Source organism: Palaemon carinicauda, chromosome 19 (genome assembly GCF_036898095.1).
Source record: "Palaemon carinicauda isolate YSFRI2023 chromosome 19, ASM3689809v2, whole genome shotgun sequence".
NCBI classification, from domain to species: Eukaryota; Metazoa; Arthropoda; class Malacostraca; order Decapoda; family Palaemonidae; genus Palaemon; species Palaemon carinicauda.
The window spans coordinates 25,571,076-25,590,914 of record NC_090743.1 but is presented as its reverse complement, the minus strand read 5'-3'; the positions used below and the strand labels follow the sequence as shown (position 1 = coordinate 25,590,914).

General features: G+C 41.4%; 1 protein-coding gene across 1 annotated transcript in view; it reads right to left on the bottom strand.

The window, feature by feature from the left end:
• The window catches only part of twf (twinfilin actin binding protein), a 57,507-nt gene that overhangs the window by 36,990 nt on the left and 678 nt on the right, over positions 1-19,839 (bottom strand). The window contains exons 2-4 of the mRNA XM_068393331.1: positions 15,740-15,817; positions 12,667-12,778; positions 3,986-4,148 (exon numbers count right to left, since the gene is read on the bottom strand). Of these exons, the coding sequence (XP_068249432.1) occupies positions 3,986-4,148; positions 12,667-12,778; positions 15,740-15,817 (353 nt within the window). The remainder of the gene's footprint in view (positions 1-3,985; positions 4,149-12,666; positions 12,779-15,739; positions 15,818-19,839) is intronic.

Here is a 19,839-nt window from a genome sequence, read left to right as displayed (position 1 = left end):
CTCTCTGAGGTGAATGTTGTCCCTCCACCAAGTCAGTGAAGACTTCATCTTCTCGGAAATAGGGATCGAGACCGCTTCTAGCGTCTTGTCCTTTCTCCAGTGAACAGCTAGATGAAATTGAAGGGGTCGGAGGTGCAGTTTCCCTAACGCAATGAACTGGTCCAGTGATGAAAGCGTCCCTATCAGACTCATCCACTGTCTGACTGAACATCGGTCCTTCTTTAGCATGTTCTGGATGCATTCTTGGGCTTGACTGATTCTGGGGGCCGACGGAAAAGCCCGAAAAGCTTGACTCTGAATCTCCATTCCTAGGTACACTATAGTTTGGGATGGGACGAGTTGGGACTTTTCCAAATTGACCAGGAGACCCAATTCCTTGGCCAGATCCAGAGTCCATTTTAGATTCTCCAGACAGCGACGACTTGACGAAGCTCTTAGAAGCCAGTCGTCCAAATAGAGGGAGGCTCTGATGTCTGCTAAATGCAGGAATTTGGCAATATTCCTCATCAGTTTCGTAAAAACAAGAGGCGCCGTGCTTAGGCCAAAGCACAGGGCTTGAAATTGGTATACAACCTTCCCGTAAACGAACCTTAGAAAAGGTTGGGAATCTGGGTGGATGGGGACGTGAAAGTAGGCGTCCTTGAGGTCTAAAGAGACCATCCAGTCTTCTTTCCTGACCGATGCTAGAACCGACTTTGTCGTCTCCATGGTGAACGTCTGCTTTGTGACAAAGACATTCAGAGCACTGACGTCTAGCACCGGTCTCCACCCTCCTGTCTTCTTCACGACTAAGAAGAGACGGTTGTAGAAGCCCGGGGATTGATGGTCCCGGACTTTGACTACCGCTCCCTTTTGAAGTAAGAGAGACACCTCTTGCTGCAAAGCTAGTCTCTTGTCCTCCTCTCTGTACCTGGGAGAGAGGTCGATGGGAGTTGTTGCTAGAGGGGGCTTGCGCAAGAATGGAATCTTGTACCCCTCTCTGAGTAACTTCACAGATTGTGCGTCTGCGCCCCTGTTCTCCCAGGCCTGCCAGTAGTTCTTGAGCCTGGCTCCCACTGCTGTCTGAAGAAGGTGGCAGTCAGACTCTGCCTCTAAAGGACTTGGAACCTTTCTTCTTGCTCCCACGTTTACCTTCGGCACGAGCACCTCCTCTGCTGGAGGCTCTGCCACGAAAGGGCGGAATGAACCTTGACGCTGGAGTATCCATCCTGGGTCTAGACACGGAGGGGAAAGGGGTGGCTTTGCGTGCGGATGACGCAACCAGGTCATGTGTGTCTTTTTGAATCAAGGAGGCAGCAATCTCCTTGATCAACTCCTCAGGGAAGAGGCACTTCGAGAGAGGAGCAAACATAAGCTCCGATCTTTGACATGGGGTTACTCCAGCTGACAAGAAGGAGCAAAGGTGTTCCCGTTTCTTGAGGACCCCGGAAACGAAAGAAGCCGCAAGCTCACTAGAACCATCCCGTATGGCTTTGTCCATGCAGGACATTATGAGCATGGAAGTTTCCTTGTCAGAAGGGGAGGTCTTCCTGCTCAACGCTCCCAAACACCAGTCCAAAAAGTTAAAAACTTTGAACGCTCTGAATACTCCTTTCATCAGATGGTCTAAATCCGAAGGAGTCCAACAAATCTTGGAGCGTCTCATAGCCAGCCTGCGGGGAGAGTCTACAAGACTTGAGAAGTCGCCCTGGGCAGAGGCAGGAACTCCCAAGCCGAGAACTTCTCCCGTGGCATACCAGACGCTAGATCTGGAAGCAAGCTTGACAGGGGGAAACATGAAAGCTGTCTTCCCAAGTTGCTTCTTGGACTGCAACCAATCTCCCAGTACTCTAAAAGCTCTCTTGGATGAGCGGGCGAGTACGAGCTTCGTAAAGGCAGGTGCGGATGACTGCATGCCTAAAGCGAACTCAGAGGGAGGAGAGCGTGGTGCTGCAGACACAAACTGATCAGGATATAAATCCTTGAACAGTGCAAGCACTTTCCTAAAGTCCAAGGAGGGAGGCGTGGTCTTGGGTTCGTCGATGTCCGTGTGCGGGTCGTCAAGATGTGCAGCGTCGTCATCATCAGAGAGTCCATCGTCTGAATGTTGAAGAGGAAGCGGCAAAGGAGTAGGAATCAGCTGGTCGGCTGAGTCCGGCAGCACGGGTGCATGCGTGACTGCACTGGACGCAACGTCATGGAACTGTTGGTCAGTCTGTGAGCTGGCAACAACCATAGCTGTGTGGGGAAGCAAAGCTTCTACTCCTGACTGACTAGTCTGCTGCGGGCGAGTAGCGGTAACCACAGTGGGTTGCGGAGGTTGACGCACAGCGTCAAAACAAAGCAACTTAACTCCACCCTCCTGTTGTTGTGGTAACTCGCGAACGTCAACGGAGGGTAGCATGCGTCTGTGAACGTCAACATGCGGCTGGCAGGGTACACTGCGCATGGGTGGTGGAACTCTCACAGGCGGAGTGCGGGAGCAGGTAGCGTCAGCGTCTACTGTACGCACAACCGTGGTTGGTTGTAGGCTAACGGGTGCAGCGTCAACCTTCTCCGCACGATACTCCTGCATAAAAGATGCTAACTGTGTCTGCATAGACTGTAGCAAAGACCACTTAGGGTCTACAGCAGCAGGTGCGGCAACAGACGGTGTTACTGCCTGTTGCGGTACCACTTTGCCTCTCTTAGGAGGTGTGCAGTCATCGGAAGACTGCAGCGAGTCCGAACTGACCCAGTGGCTACACCTCGGCCGTTGGACTTGCGCGGAAGGGACCTTGCGTTTGAGAGGCCGTGAGACCTTGGCCCATCGTTTCTGGCGTGAAACCTCTTCCGCAGACGAGGAATGAACGGGCTCTCTCGTCTTCTTGTGGGTGGGGCGATCTTGGCAAGATACGTCCGAAACCACGGAGGGAACGTCTGTCCGCTGATTAAAGCCTGTCGAACCCTTTGGTCGTACGACATTGCTTCTCCCCTGGGCTTGGGAGCTTGCAAGAGGTCCCGGACTGGGAGGACGACAGGCACGAACAGACGCACCCTCAAGCGCAACACTAACACTTTTCACAGCACTACCACTCACTTCACTTCCCACTGCACTCTTACCCTTCAACTCCCTGACGTCTGCCATGAGTTGGTTGCGGTCACTCGCTAATGACTCGACTCTCTCACCCAGAGTCTGGATGGCACGCATCATATCTGCCATCGAAGGTTGTTGAGTGCTAGAAGGGGGATCAGGAGTAACCACTACAGGGGAAGGAATAGGTTGTGGGGCATGGGGAGAGGAAAAATCAACTGAGCGAGATGAACTCCTCCTGACTCTATCTCTCTCTAGCCTACGTGAATATTTAAGGAATTCGACAAAATCGAATTCCGAAAGCCCAACGCATTCCTCACACCGATCTTCCCATTGACAGGATTTACCCCGACAATTGGAACAAATGGTGTGAGGATCGATAGAGGCCTTTGGAAGACGCCTAAAACAGTCCCTAGCACTACACTTCCTGTATTTAGGGACTTGAGAAGGGTCAGCCATCTTGAATTAGTCAAAGGGGAAATTCAAAATCTATCCAAGTCGTCAACAAATAATCCAAAATTCAATCAAAGAATGCAAGGAAGTATTGAAGATAACCTCTGCAAAGAGAAAGCTAAAAACTAGAAATGAGTACTTCACCAAATAATGTGAAAATCAATCCAGTAAGCAACAGCGTATTTAGTAGGTCTTGCCAGTGGCACGACAGAGAGAAAATTGGTTCTGTGTTGACATGGAGTACTTGAGTACCTGCTCGACAGATGGCGCTGTTGATGTACACCCCCACCTGTATAGCGATCGCTGGCGTATTTTGTCCTTAGGTTTTTCTGTCGGGCAGCAGAGCTGACAGCTTATATGATCACCGGCTAAGTTTAATATTGAAAAATGCAGTATTGTATTCAAATAGCTACATTACAGTTTTAAGTATCATATATTGTATAAGTTATCCACCAATAAAAATAACTGATGCATCCTTACCTCTATTGTGCCAAATAACTCATCACTGATTTGTGCTGCACCAAATTCCTTTTTAAGAGTAGCTTTGGTAGACGCATATAACATCTTCTCCCTAATTGGAGAGTCATCTGGTGACCAACAGAGTAGAAGCCATTCATAACCACCATGTGCCTCTGAATCTAACCTAAAATCAAAAATATCTTTGAAACAATTGCCGTGAACATAATTTACATATTAATTCAAGTACAGTATACAATATTGTACTGTATAGTGTATGTATTCAAGAGCCTAAAAAAAAATAAAAAGTATTTTTCTAACAAGTTGGAAGAAAATAGCGTCAAATTTTATGAAACTACTATTGACTAAATCCCTTTTTGAAAGTAAGAGAATTTTTGTAAAAAAAAAAGTTATTAATATACTGTACACTTTTCCTCCTATTGGAAACCTGTGCTTAGTTTTCGTAACAGAGGAGACATGTTACATCATGAAGCTACAAAGCAAACATAAAACTTTAAAGGAATTTGACCAGTTGGTCACCATCATATGCGTGGAATTGGTTCCGTAATCCCACAGATCTCGAAACCTACGTCTCTTAAAGTCCTTTAAATAAAGTAATATACATACATCCTCCTGTATATAATGAGTATTGTATTTTGAGAGGATTACTGCTAATTCAATAATGTAAATGATCTGCAATTTAAATGTTTAAAGGTTACTCATGAAAAGCAGAGGCAAAGGACAGTGACATTACCCTATTAAGCAGGACAATGCCCTAGAGACTGACCATATATACATATGACCAGTGCCCAGGCCCCCTCTCCACCCAAGCTAGGACCAAGGAGGGCCAGGCAATGGCTGCTGATGACTCAGCAGATAGATCTATAAGCTCCCCCAACAACCCCTCCTTAGCTCACAAAAATGGTGAGGTTGCAGTGACCAAAGGAATTAACGAGTTTGAATGGGACTCAAAGCCCAATCTCACGATCAACGGTCAGGGACGTTACCACACATTACTGTACTATCTTTAGAGCACACACAATGCATAAAAAACCTGACACAATCAGTACAGATACAACCATTATATGCCTAAGTAAATAGTACACATCAGTAAAAATAACATATCCTTTTCTTTCTTTTAGACTTGAATAATTACTTTGCTTAATGGTCTGAAATAAAATACTGCATAAAATTGCAATTGTGACAACAAAATAGTGAAAATTCACTCTAACTCTCTCAAACACCCTGCACTAACACACACTGTAACCATGGTTCCTCGTCATGATAGCCTTTGCATGATGAAGACGATGTGGTGTGAAGTTTCTTAGGGGATCAACCCTCGCTATTTTCTCTTCCATTGAACCAAACTTGTGGCCTACTTTGTCATACTACATACCACTTTTTAATAGTTTTATAATTTTTATTCACTCTTTCAGAGCTGGCCTTTTTATGTACCCTCTTAACCTTTAATAAGAGATTGCTCTCTTGATCACAGAACTGCATTTTTAGATACTTAACTAAAACAAAGCTTGCTAACTTCACAAGAAGCAAAATAAAGATGCTAACCAAACACTGCTCAAACAAGATTTGTTGGGAAACTGGGGTAAAAAGCAGTAGAATGGTATGCTTACAAAGCACTTAATTTGGGTGAGACTTAAAATTATTGTACAGTGCATGGCGCAAGGCAAAATCAAGCCTTGCTTATTGGGATTTTTAAGAAACATATGTATAACACTTTCAATCCATGAGTTATCAAAACTGTATGAATATCTAAATCCTGGATATGTACAAGGCCATCTTTATAGATTACACAGAAAACAAATGAAAATCTTTACAAATTAAAAAAATGTTATACTATATTCTGATAAATTATTTGTGATATTACTAGTAAATGTTTCTACTCTACATGTAAATGAGTCTGTACTGTATACAACAACTAATCTCATGATCCAATCACATACCAACCATACAAAGACATAATAGGTGAATTGGTCTGATTGATTAAAGTAAATGTAAAGCAATTTAATAGCACTGTGAAATATTAAATACCCATAATAATGACAAATTATAAAGGAATTTGTATTTTTCGTACCTATACAAACCTGAGTTCTTTAATTATATGGAGTAGAATAACAGTGAACGCTGGAATACGGCAGTTAAACTTTTAACGAGGTGTAAACAAGTGGCAGGGTAGTTACCCTGTTGGCCGCACTACTACCTCACTCTAACCTCAATTAAATTGCAGCTGAGACTTGTCATGGGTGATGATGGTGGGACAGTTTGAGTAAACGACTCGGGTTTGCATAAAAAGGAATCATACAAATTACTGTACTTTTAAACTTTCCCATTTGAGCCTATACGCATACAAACCATCACTCTTTACTTATATGGCGTCTCATCCTTAGGAGGGAGGAAAACAAACCCAGGAATCTCAAGCTTAGCATTAGATGCAACCACCAGAATTCCTACACCTCGCGAAACCAGATCAAGTTGATGGTAATCACGGCCCGTGCAAGTGGGACAAGGCAAGATTGGAGCTCAGCTTCGCTGAGCTGAACTCAAAGCAACACTGCACTGCTAATGAAAAAGTAATATGTTTGCTCGGTTTATCACATTTCCCCCTGTAAGAAATGTGGGAAACAGACTCAAACATGTTTGAAACACCCTGTAACTGAAAACAAGTGAGCTAACTTATCTCAGATCGAGTCCAACTAGTGAGTTATGATGCTGTACCCAAAAAGACGGTAAGATAGAAAGGAAAAGAAAGCCAGTCACTCTTCACTTTAATCTCAGACTAAAACTTAACCTCAGCCTCAATCTGGTGATACTGGTTTTGTTAAGAGCCAAGGAAGCTAAACCCTTTGCTGTACAGCTACTACAGATCCTAGTGTAAAAGTGTCCATGGTCCTTTGAGTCACATCCCTCAGGTAATGAATGGGCTGTGAAGGTGCTATGTCTCTTCCAGATCCCTGCCCTATGAACCTGTGACACAGAAAAGTTTTTCTTAAAGGCCAAGGAGGCAGCAATGCCTCTGATGTCATGGGCCTTGATGCGAGAAACCACTGCTGAGGATTCCAGGGACCTGGAAATCAGGAGGAGATGGTGTTCCTTGTAACCTTCTTAGTGCTCCCTGTGCTCACGAACAGGTTCTGCAGGCGAGGTCTGGTAACCCTGGTGTGTTTAAGATAACTCCGTAACACCCCAACAGACATTAAAAGCTAATCCGGATTACCTGAAAAGAAAAGAACCTTGGATCCAATGAAGCAGGATTCTAGATTTTTGTAATAAACTCGGGTATGAAACCTAGAGACTTCCTCCACCCCCTTGAATGGGTGATGTTCCACATAGTTCACTTAACAGCTTGGCAGAAGCCAAGGGGAGAAGGAACACTGTATTCAAGGCAGATCCTTATCCAACACGGTTGAGAGGTTCATATAGGGCCCTCTTCAAAGAACTTAAGAACTTTGATGACATTCCAAGTTGGCAGGTTAACCTCAACTGGAGGACAAGACTGCTCAAAGCATTGTATACATAGAAAAATCTACTCCAAAAAAAGAAACCACTTCTGTTACATCTAAAGACTTTGCTCAAGGCTAAGCAATAGCCTTTCACCACAGAAACAGAAAAGAGTCCCCCCTTACGGAGATAAAACAGGAAATCAACTATCAAGGGTAGAGTGGTTTCAAGCAGATGGACTCCTCCCACAGCACCAGCCACAGAAAACAACCCACTTGGACTAGTAGACTGACACTGAGGATTTTTGGAGGTATCCAGACATCTGTCCAGCAGTTTCCAGAGAAAGCCTTCCTTGAGAATAGATGCTAAATAACCTCCACATGTGATGATGCAGGGAATGTACTGCGCTGTGGAAAATCTTGGCGTGAGGCTGCTTCATCAGATGTGAAAGGTACAGGAGTTTCCTGGGAGACTCCACTAGCAGTTGTAGCAGGTCTGAAAACACCCTCTCAGTACGGCCACATTGGGACTATTAGGGTTAACAAGAGGTTTGGTGTTTCTGTTACCCTGTTGAAAATTCTTCTCAGTGGGCAAAATGGCAGAAACGTGCGGACGTCTTCGAATGTTGCTATGAGGTCTGAGACTGAAGCGCAGTATACTAGAAGTTTTGCATTGAATGAGGTGGCAAAAAGATCGATGCTAGGAAAACCCCACGACATCAAAACTCTTGTTGCTATCTGAGGACTCAAAGACTACCCACCCATAATGAGTCCGGCTCAGCTGATCTGCTATGATGTTTTTTTCTGGCCAGGATGAACTGGGCTGAGAGAGGGATTGCATTGTTTTTCCATGCACTGTAGTCTCTACTACCAGTTGACACAGCTGATGGGAGATTTTGCCTCCTTTCTCCCAAATGTAGAACACTAAGGTGGTGTGCTCTTCAGCACCATCGAGTGTCCCCAAAGCAGATGTTGAAAATGCCGCAAAGCCAATTTCCCTGCCTTCATCTCCAGAAAACTGATAGGCTGAAGACGATCTACGTCCGACTACTCTCCTGATATTAACCATTGGTTGAGGTGCAACGCCCATCCTTCAGTGGAAGCATCTGTGAATAACCTGAATTTCGGGGGAGCTACTGTACTGGCAAAGGAGACCCTTCCTTGAGGTCCAATTAGTCTAACCACCAGAGAGGGTCTTTCCTGGAGTGGGGTCCTACCTGGATCAACCTATGGGGATCGTCCAGATGTTGGGACCAAGATGTCTTCAGGTCCCATTGCAGGTTTCTCATACGGAGTTTCCCACCAGGGACCAGGCGTTCTAGTGAGGCCAGATGTCCCAGCATCATCTGCCATTGTCGAGCTGGAAGAGAAGGCTGTTGAGTAAAAGGGAAGGCAGTGCAAAGTACCCCAAGAAATCCTGTCTTCTGATGAAAAGACTTTCCCGGGGTGCAAATCTATTTCCATTCCCAGGTAGACTAATACCCGAAATGGGGATAGGACAGACGACAGACTTCTCCAGATTTATCACAATCCCCTGATCTTGACAAAACTCAAGAAGCCTATTTCGGTGGTCCCGGAGAATCTACTGAGTGCAAGGATCAGCCAGTCATTCAAGTGCCATAGCAGACGAATCCCATTGGTGTGGGCCCAAGACAATACCAGTTAGAAGACCCTCATAAAGGAAAGGCCATCGACAGCCCAAAGCCGAGGACCTTGAACTGGTATACTTGTCCGTCTACTTCCACATGTAAGAACTTCCTAGACGCCAGATGAATCGCGATCTGAAAGTAGGCGTATTTTAGATCCAGATCGACCATGAAGTTCCCCAGTCTGACTGCTTTCCCTTCCTCTAGGGTGACCTTGTCCTTGCCTGGATTGAAAGGGATGAGCTGGCTTGTTATGGGTGGACTGGGTCTTCGACACCTTTACCGAGGACCTTCTGGGGGTAGACACACAAGCCGATGGTCTCGGTGTTCCTAAGGTGGAGGGTTAAGGCTGCAAAAGTGAGAGAGCCCTCTACATCACGAAGTTCTGCATCTCCTTCCACCAGTTCTCTGTTGCAAGGGAGATGTCCTGTTGATGAAAAAGGGAAGTATGCTCCAGCGAAGCATTCCTCAAGTTTGACCATTCCTGTTTCCCAATCTATTTGTGAAACCTCTGTAATCGCATCCCGCCATTTTAGTACCCGATTCATCTAATGGGACATCAATTGAAACAGGTACTCTACCGCTTTCGACCCTGAAAGGATGTTTTTCAAGGTCTTCTTTTTGGCATTGGACAAGTCCTCTGTGCTGGCCAGGTAGCAAACTGTACCTGCCCAGTTGTCAATCCAAGATGCCGCTTGAAGAGCATTAATGGTGGTGGACTCCATACCTGAAGCTTCTGCTTGGTTGACGAAAACCGGGATGAAAGAGTATCTATCTGATGAGCAGCCAGGAGTCAGAGTAGATACTGCGGAATCGAGAGGCAAAGCTGATGGGTTGGAGTCCAATAATCTGTATTACTTGAGCTGTTTCGGCATTGGGGTTGGAAGCAAGCGAGAGGAGCATGCAAATCTCAGCGACGCTTGTTTCCCTATTTTCTTATAACTTAATTTGCAAGCATATCCCAGGGCAATTCCAAAGTAAGTAATACCAGGAGAAGAGCCGCACAAAAAGTCAAAGACTGATCTGCGTTTCGGTGACAAAGGTCGAGCCTCTTCTATCCTGATGATCGAGTAGTTCACCCAAAGTACCACAATTTATTTTGACTCTGCTTCTTCCTCCTTAGAGAGGGGGTTTTTGGGCCTGTCGGTAAAACATCAGCCGTTGAAAACTCTGACTCCTCAACTGACTCACCCTCTCCCTGGATGAAGTCATCAACATAGGATTCTTGACTCTCCTGGGTCTTGGAAGACAACTGCAATGGTGACGATCTACACTTATGATGTTTGATCCTAGAATCCTGCAACTGATCGTGAGATGCAGGTTTGTTGCAAAAAGTCGACTTGTTCTTTCCCTAAAAATCTTTACTTTCCCTTCTAACAAGAACCGGTGCCAGAGGGAATAAAATACAGTAGGTTAAATCCTTGGGTCTTGTGGTTTAGTAATGAGCAGATGGGGCATCTACTACCTATGAACCGATTCTGGGTGCTCGTCTGAAAAGGTAATAGGGATCAACTAGTACAAATCTGCAAAGGGAAACTCCTTTGGAGAAAGGAAGCCCTTATGTGTGCGAAACCAGGTGTCGCCACAAGGTGGAATGGCAGAGACTTGATTTCTGCTTTGTTTCATGGACCTATCTCTCAAGTTATCTGGAAGATGAAGAAGCAATAGAATCATAGCAATGGGTCTGGATGGGCCTCGAGCATCTACTTCTTGTAGCTGAATGGCACCACCCACCATGAGATTCTCGATAGCCAGCGAGGGTTGATGAGGAAAAGGTACATCTGAAAAAACTAGAGAAGTAGGATTAGGGGGAAGCTTACCTCACCCTTCTCTCCCTCTTGCAGGTGAAGGATCTGATTCTCCTAAATAATGACACTTCGATGCAGGGAAAGGACTACGAGAGGAAGCATGTCTGTAGGTCTCGTAGATAGAGCACTTGATCTAGGCAAGACTATAGGAGTATCTCAAGAAAAGTGGTAAGTGTAGGATGCATGGTAGTCGAGCAATCGCAATTGTGAGGTGAGGTGATAGCGAGGTGATGTATAGAACCTGGAGCGCAAGGGCGAGCTTCGGTATTCCTGCGAAGGAGGTGAATCCTATCGGAAGCGTCTGTACTGCGAAGGAGAGACTTGGGTGTACCGAGATCTCTTAAAGTGAGGAGAGTGTCCTAACTGCAAAGTAAAGCTTTGGTAGCAATGGTGAAGTGGGCTATGAATCCTTTGATGAGGGGAAATACTCAAGGGTGATCTGGAGAGATGTCATCTCCGGGGTGAAGGCGAGGATCTTTAGTAAGGTGAGGAAGCATAAAAAAAACGCAACTCTGTCCTTTCCGAAGCCTGTAACGGACTACAACAGGGAGAGATTCTCTTGCTCAATGTGCAAGGGGAAGCGCTGGCAAGCGAGACCCTACAACCTGAAGGTCTGTCGAACGAAGGTTCGGTAGTAGATAGGCGAGCTGATGAAGGACCGATCATTGAGCATCTAGTGAGCAAGGAAGCAGGTCTCATTGAGGATCATTTAATAGAAAGCACTCTCGAATTTGCCTTCAAAGAGGAGATATCACATCCAGACGGCGAGACAACCTTACAAAAAGGCAGAGAAGAGCTGCGAGGGTCTCCTGGAGAGTGCTGGGAAGGAAGAGCAGGGGCCAACCAACGAGATGGTGACTTCGGCGGGTGAAGACCTGCGGAGGAGCCAGTAGGAGCAAGCACACCCTGTATGGAACAAGATAACATCGAGATGGTGTTCTGACAATATTCCTCTTTCAAGAAATGAAGATTTCTCCTCCAACGGTGGGCCTGAAATACCCAGCAAAGGCCACAGCAGTCTAAGAGCATCAGTAAATCAAAAGAAAAGGAAAGATTAGTGGAACTAATCTTAAGAAGAGACAACTCTGTTTTGCTAGGGGAAGTGACAGAGCCTCTTTGCCCCAGAGGTTGACCGCAAATCAAACAACCAATTATTGCTCTTAACTGACCATCCTACGGGGAGAGACGGAAGGGAGTTCCAGGGGAAGAAGAAACAGGCATGGACTTCCTAGACATCGTGGAAGAACCCAAAGGCGAAGACTCCCTTTTAATCTTCTTCCGCCTGCTAAACAATGCCAACTGGGAGGATGGCCACTCCCTGCATTCCTCACAAGGTGAGGCTTCAGAGCACAAACGGCCCCGACACCCCTGGTATAACCTTTGAGGGTCTACCTTGACATTCCTCATATGCATCCCGCAATTGGACACGTACGAATGATCAAAAGTAAACAGCTAGTACACAGCTGGGAGAAAAAGCAAAAATATGTTTAAGTTAAGGCAAAGCTTAAACTGGCAAATTCACAGCCAGAGAAACAAGTTCTCTCTCCGACAGCTGAAATTCAATTGAGGTTAGAGTGAGCTATCTTGTGGCTGACAGGATAACTATCCTCCAGGTTGTTTATACCTCATTAAAATTTCAACTGCTATATTCCAGCCTCCGCTGTTATTCTACTCCATATAATTAAAGAACGATAGTTTGTATGCTTACAGGAACAAATATTAAATATACATAACAAAATATTGTATGTATACACAAAATCACGGTAGGAACAAAACCATAAAAATGCAGGGCATACCTGTAAAGGAGATAGCAAGGTTGTTTTTCCTTTAGCAGTGGCAAAACCATCAAGTTATAATCATCCTCCCAAGTTCCCCTGGCCTCCTGATATTCTCCAAGATGCAGTGCCTCTGTTTGAATATACAAGAGCTTTATTAGTTCAAAATCACTACTCAAATAGCTGCTACTCTGATAAATTCTGAGTAATGTATTCACATTCCTATTCAACTTTATAACTGTCATACCAGCCAATCATAATGTTTGAACATGATAGGCTCCGTGGCATAGCCTCTGTACCATGGCCTTTCACAGTCTTTCAAACACTGCATAATTATTTCATATTACAGAGGCTTACTTTTAACTGTTAATCATGAGGCCCTTATTTTCAAACTCAAACAGTTGGAAGTAGGAGGGTCTTTTCTCAACATCATTATTGAATTTTTATGCAATAGATCCCAGTTGTTGATGGGCACCATAGTGGCTATAAAAATGTGATATCTGGTGTTCCTCAGGGTAGTGTTCTTGACCCAATATTTTTTTGCATATGCAGATGATGCCACTTTCTTTGCATTAATTCTATCTCCTAAATGTAGATCTGGGGTTGCTGAATCCCTTGATAGCGATCCAACTAATATTAGTGCATTGTGCAAATTATGAGGCATGAAGTTGAATCCAAACAAAACTTAAAGTATGATTGTAAGTAAGTCGAGGACAGTTGCTCCTCAACATCCGGATCTCAGCATTGATAATGTTTAACTCAGTATGACTCTTAAATTTTAGGTGTGATTCTTGAGAGCAAGTTTACTTTTGAAGAACACATTAGGTATGTGTCTTCTTCAATTGCACAAAAAAAATTGATTCATTGAGAAAGTCTTATAAGATTTTCAGTGATCAATCTATTCTGAAGTAGTATTTTAATTCTTTCATTCTACCTGATTTCAAATATTGTTCTCCTGTCTGGTCTTCAGCTGCTGATTTTCATCTCAATTTGTTGGACAGGAATTTAAGGTCTCTTAAATTTATTATTCCTGATCTACATATCAATCTGTGGCACCGTCATTAAATTAGTTCGTTATGCATTTTGCATAAGATTTTCCATGATTCTCACCATCCTTTACATTCAATCTTCCTGGACAGTACCAATAGACAGGCTTTCTCTATCATGAGGCTCAATACTACACAGTATTTTAGAAGTTTTATTCAATCTGTGACCAAGTTGTGAAGTGATTTTCCTAATCAGGTAGTTGAATCCGTAGAACTTCCAAGATCAAACTTGCAGTAAATGTTTATATGTTAAACAGGCTGATATAAGTCTGTTTTAATGTTGTTACTGTTCTTGAAAAATTTATTTTAATTGTTAATTACTTTGCATATCGTTAATTTATTTCCTTTCCTCCCTATCTTTCCGTTGGAGCCCTTCGGCTTATAGCATCCTGCTGTTCCAACTAGGGTTGTAGCTCAGCTAGTAATAATAACAATAATATCAATGGGTTTTAGCACATTTCAGAGGATTGTATTTTCATTGTGAGTATCTCTGCTTTAGAATAAAGAGTAAGTTTATGGCTATCTACTGTATAAAAATATTATATTTTATATATACTGTACTGTATATATTACATACATATATATATATATATATATATATATATATATATATATATATATATATATATATATATATATATAAATATGTATATGTATGTATATATATATATATATATATATATATATATATATATATATATATATATATATATATATATATATATATCCATATATATATATAATTTTTTTTTTATCATTTGTTTGATGTCGGCTACCTCCCCAAATTTGTGGGATAGCTAGAAAAGTGGGAGGGAGTGGAATGAGATGAATCTGTGTGTGTGTATTCACCTAAACATTTCACAGTCATCATTTTCGATGGGTCAAGTACACTATTTAGTAATACTGTAATAGCAAAAATAATAATAATAATAACAATACTGTTCTGTAATCATATTAAATATATGAGTATACTACTTCTTTTGATATAGCCTGAGAGCTCATTTAGTGCTAGCTTAATTTTATATCAGGAGTGAAACGTTTTGTTTTTCCACTGCAAAAAATAACACACTATATTTTCACTTCTGACTACACCACGATATTAATAATTTCAATCATTTTAATAATAATAATAATAATAATAATAATAATAATAATAATAATAATAATAATAATAACAATAATAATAATATTGGCGTATGTAGATAGGGCCGCAATGTTAGGGCCCTCTGGGGGTTTCTTTATTCCATATTGATATAAACATCAGTGATTAATTACCTGAATATTTGCAAAACCAATGGTCTAAAGACATCATATAATACTACATGTCCTAACTCTCAAGGCGATATCTCTACCAATCAGCTACACTGCACTGCTGTTACGTTTAATTTTGAAGAATTCTTAGAACTTATATTAGAACTTGTTCTTCGAAGAGAAAAATCGAACAAGGTAAAGCTGAAGTGCTCACATAGATAGGAAGAAAAAGATAAAGTGACTGGATTAAAACCAGAAGGCATACTGCAATAATGGTAGGGGCCCAAAAGCTCTAGGAAAAAAAAAAAAAAAAAACGAATACTGTACTTTAATTTCAACTGTTTGCCACAAAAAGCACACTGAGGAGTAACCAATGCTTCTGGTGTCTAAAAATTATTAGTCCTATAGTATATCAGAAACCACTGTAACAATATCTATAACATGCAGTACAGTAAAACTATCAAAACAACAGGACCAACCTAAGATAGATGTACCTTTAAGTGTTGCTTACATCATCGAATTGAATTACAGCTGAAAAGAAAATACTTAAAAAGGCAAAGTCTACCTTTTATTTTATATTTTTGTTAGAAAAATACCAGTAGATCTTAAAACTATGAGTAAGGACAAGAGGAATAACTATCAATTGACCTTGAGTATCCCTGTTAGTGTGCCTTCTTCTGAAAAAACAAAAGTCAACTCTTCCTTTACTACATAAGAAATTTGACCTTAAATACTAAAAGAAACCTTAAAGTATACTTATTCAGAGTATTTTCAATCCTATATAAACCTATACTTACCATCTTCAATTGTGATTTTAACTACTCGAATGTTCCCGCTGCGGCACGTACCAAAGAAGTTTAACAGCTCATCGTTTGCTGGAAGAAAATGAGTTCCATTAATATACTGCACCTTGATAAAATCCACGACACTAAATTTTATAGCTTCAATTATAAAAATAAATACAGGCACTGTAAACAGTAAAAATACTACTGCACTGTATGCTAAGCATTCTTTGTTAAAATTAAATTATAATAGATGTACCAGACAAATTATGACATGTTCAACACACACTATTTAAACCTGGGTGTTCATCATGACTCTTTTTGCAGATTTAACGATCACTAAGCCTTAATAACTTATGATGTGCGATGAAGAAATTTATGTGTATAATTTTCTAAACAAGAACTTCATAAGATAGGAAAGCAATGACACTCTCCTCCCCTCCTATGCTGGAAGATAGTAATACAGTACCACAAGAAACTAAATGAGCAACCAATTATTTGCAGAGACCCTAAATGGAGAATTACAACCTTTACTTCCTAAGTTTCAGCTATTAGGTAACATTATGAAAGTGTCAAGGGGATGATTTATTGATTGATTTTGAGGTTTTTGGCATTCTTACATCGAAGGTCATATATGCCAATATCGTTTGTTATAAATAAAGAATAAAAGGAAATTCAATTTAAAACCATAAAAGCAAAGATGGCCCTATAAAAGTTAAATAGCTTTCAAAAGCCCTAATTCTCAGATAAAGCTAAAAATACCATTAGCATAGTACAACACATCCTGCCTAAAATCTTGGCAAAGATGAACCTACCATCCTCACCTTGAGCCTCAGAGAGATATCTATTTCTCAAGGTGCAAAAAGTGAGGCATTCGGTCAACAAATGCCTCACTCTCGGGTACCAAAAAGTCATCGCAATAGGGCTGGTGTAGGCCAGTCATTACAAACTCGTCTGTCAACCGAGGGTGACCAATGCGAAGACAACAAAGAGTAGTCTCTTCCACTTCCTGAAATATCAACATCATTTCCTCCTACGCCTATTGACGCAAAAGGCCTTAGTTAGATTTCGCCAGTCATCTCTATCTTGAACTTTTAAATCAATACTTCTCCATTCATCATCTACTTCATGCTTCATAGTTCTCAGCCATGTAGGGATGGGTCTTCCAACTCTTCTAGTGTCCTGTGGAGCCTATTTGAAAGTTTGATGACCTAATCTCTTTTGGGGAGCACGAAGAGCATGATCAAACCATCTCCATCTGCTAATCACCATGATCTCATCCACAAATGGTACACGGGTAATCTCTGTTATAGTTTCATTTCTAATCCTGTCCTGACATTCAACTCCCAATATTCTTCTGAGACCTTTGTTCTCATACCTACAAAATCTGTTGGATATTGTTTCAATGTCATACCACGACTTATGTCCATACATTAAGATATAACATTCATTATTTCTCTCCCCTTATTTCCATCTAAACTATCCCAATGCTGTACCAATTATTATTAAACAAACTCTTAATGCTTGGTAAAAAATTCATTTCAGAGGATAGGATACAGAATCCTTGAAGTGGAAGGGAGGAATTCCCCCTTTTGGTTAAAGTAAGACATGAGACTTTAGATGAAGTTAGGCTAGGCTGCATTAGTTATGAAATGACAATCAAAATGAAGTTATGTTAGGATTCATAAGTGTGGGATGGTACAACGATGGTTGCTTAGACCTTATTTTCCTGAAGAATAAGGATCAAGTGAATAATTACAGTAATTACCGATAGGTGTTTTTACATTAAAAAATGAAGACTTATACACCATATTTTATATCAAATGTTGCTGTTTTGAGTGTGAACTGTACTATAACTTCTTGGACATTTTGGAAATGATGAGCGACTGATTTGATATTCTATGGTGTTACATAAACTACCAAGATATTTGACACTCTTGGGAAGCATAAGCAACATGTAGCGAATAAACTAAACATGAGCATTCATAGGTATTTCTACTTTTCTGTTGCATAATAGATAATCATTTAGTCAACATAAAAAGCCTTCAAAAATCTCCCACTCAAGTTTCCAATTGTTTTCTGACTATCGCAATTTTCACTACCTACTACTAACCGAGATACTACCGATAGAGAGTTATTGGGTCCTTTAACTGGCCAGATAGTACTATATTGGACCCTTCTCTCTGGTTATAGCTCAACTTCCCTTTGCCAACATATACACTGAATAGTCTAGCCTATTCTTTACATACTCTCCTATGTCCTCATACATGTGACAACACTTAGATTACCAAACAATACTTCTTCTACAGCACTATAATTGTTCAGTGGCTACTTTCCTCATGGTAAGGGTGGAAGAGACTATTTAGCCATGGTAAGCAGGTATTATAGGAGACAGACACTCCAAAATAAATTAATTGTTCTCTAGTCGTGGGTAGTGCCATAGCCTCTGTACCATGGTCTTCCACTGTCTTGGGTTTGAGTTCTCTTGCTTGAGGGTACACTCAAACACATCATTCTATCTTATTTCGCTTCCCTTTTTTTTCAACTTTTTGTAGTTTATATATGAAAGATATAATGTTATTAATGTTCTTAAAATATTTTACTTTAATTGTTCATTACTTCTGTTGGTTTATTCATTTCTGTATTTCCTTTCCTCACTGGGCTATTTTCCCTGTTGGAGGCCCTGGGGCTGTAGCTTAGTAAGTAATAATAATAATAATAATAATGGCTGCCTTGTGTGTAATATAAGCCAATAGTGACTATAACCTATTCATTACTTGCATCAAAGGAAAATTCTACTCTTTCTCCATCTGCAAGCAAACCATTTCACTCATAACTGCTTCACCGGCCAAAAGAACTTAGGGCTAACTAAAGTAAATTACAAAAATTGAGATGGAAAAAATGTTTGGCCCTTGCCAGTTAGGACAAGTAAGCAAGGTCAATCTGACATGAGTTTTTATATTTGTACGGTGTTGGCGCAATATTATATGTTGACGAAGACTCTGACTATGCCACCAAAGTCAGGTAGGACCGGCAACCTAGGTTAGGGTGAAGACGGTAAGGTTAGGCTGCATCCCTGTAGCTCGTATTCTTTGTCCTTTATGATGCTATGGGATTCATAAATTCACTTTCCTCTAGGTTTCCCCAACTTCACACTCCTGGTTTCCCATTGGGAGCCCCAAATAACTTTTACATAAAGCAGACTGGGTTAACTCAATTACTAGTGATTTACATCAGCAATAATGGTCAGAAACACATTAAACGTATACGTACATAGCTCAAATGCTTCTTGTAAAAATAGTGATATTGGGTAAAAGTACCACTTCTAATACTGTATTGGCAACTGGCAAAGCTACGATATGTAGCAGGTGCTATAAAACATAACCAGGCAAATACATACAATATATATGTCTTCCTTTTGTGGTACTCCAAGCTGAAATGTGCTTTTCCAGATGTCATTTCATGTGTTTTGAATGATTTTTATATCCATTTATATCAGAAGTTAACATGTTTGTCAGTGATGATGCATTTTCGCTAAAAATTTCCAACAAAAACTCATCAAAAGTGTTTAAACTGCCGTTAGTGGTATGAAAATGTGAGATTCAAATTCATTTTACAAGGCTATGCTGATTGTGCCTGCCGTTTATTTGGATTACTTTTGAGTGAAATGTTGCATATCAGAAAATCAGTCATCATATACAAAGTAGGGTGCTATTTTAGCGTGAGGTCTACCGCACTTTAGTGTGAGACCTACCTTCCGTGACCACTAACGATGACAGCTACCGCTGTTTAATACTAACCTAACCTAACGGTATTCTTTTATATGAGTGGGGAGAGCGGGACCGACAGGTCACGCAGTAGACCTCAGGTTTCACGCGGGTAGGCTACATATGGCGATAGACCTCACGCTAAAGTAGCACCCAAAGTTGTACCTATGAATGGAGCATGGATAGGTCTTTTACCGATAGGTCTACAAATTGAAACTGAACTTAGGTCTAGACCCAGTCAAAAGCTATAATAAGCTAGGCCTGTCAGTCATTAATATAAATAGGACTCGTAAAGCTAACTACACAAACCACATCCTTAATTAAACATTATAACCTCGAAAGTAAGGT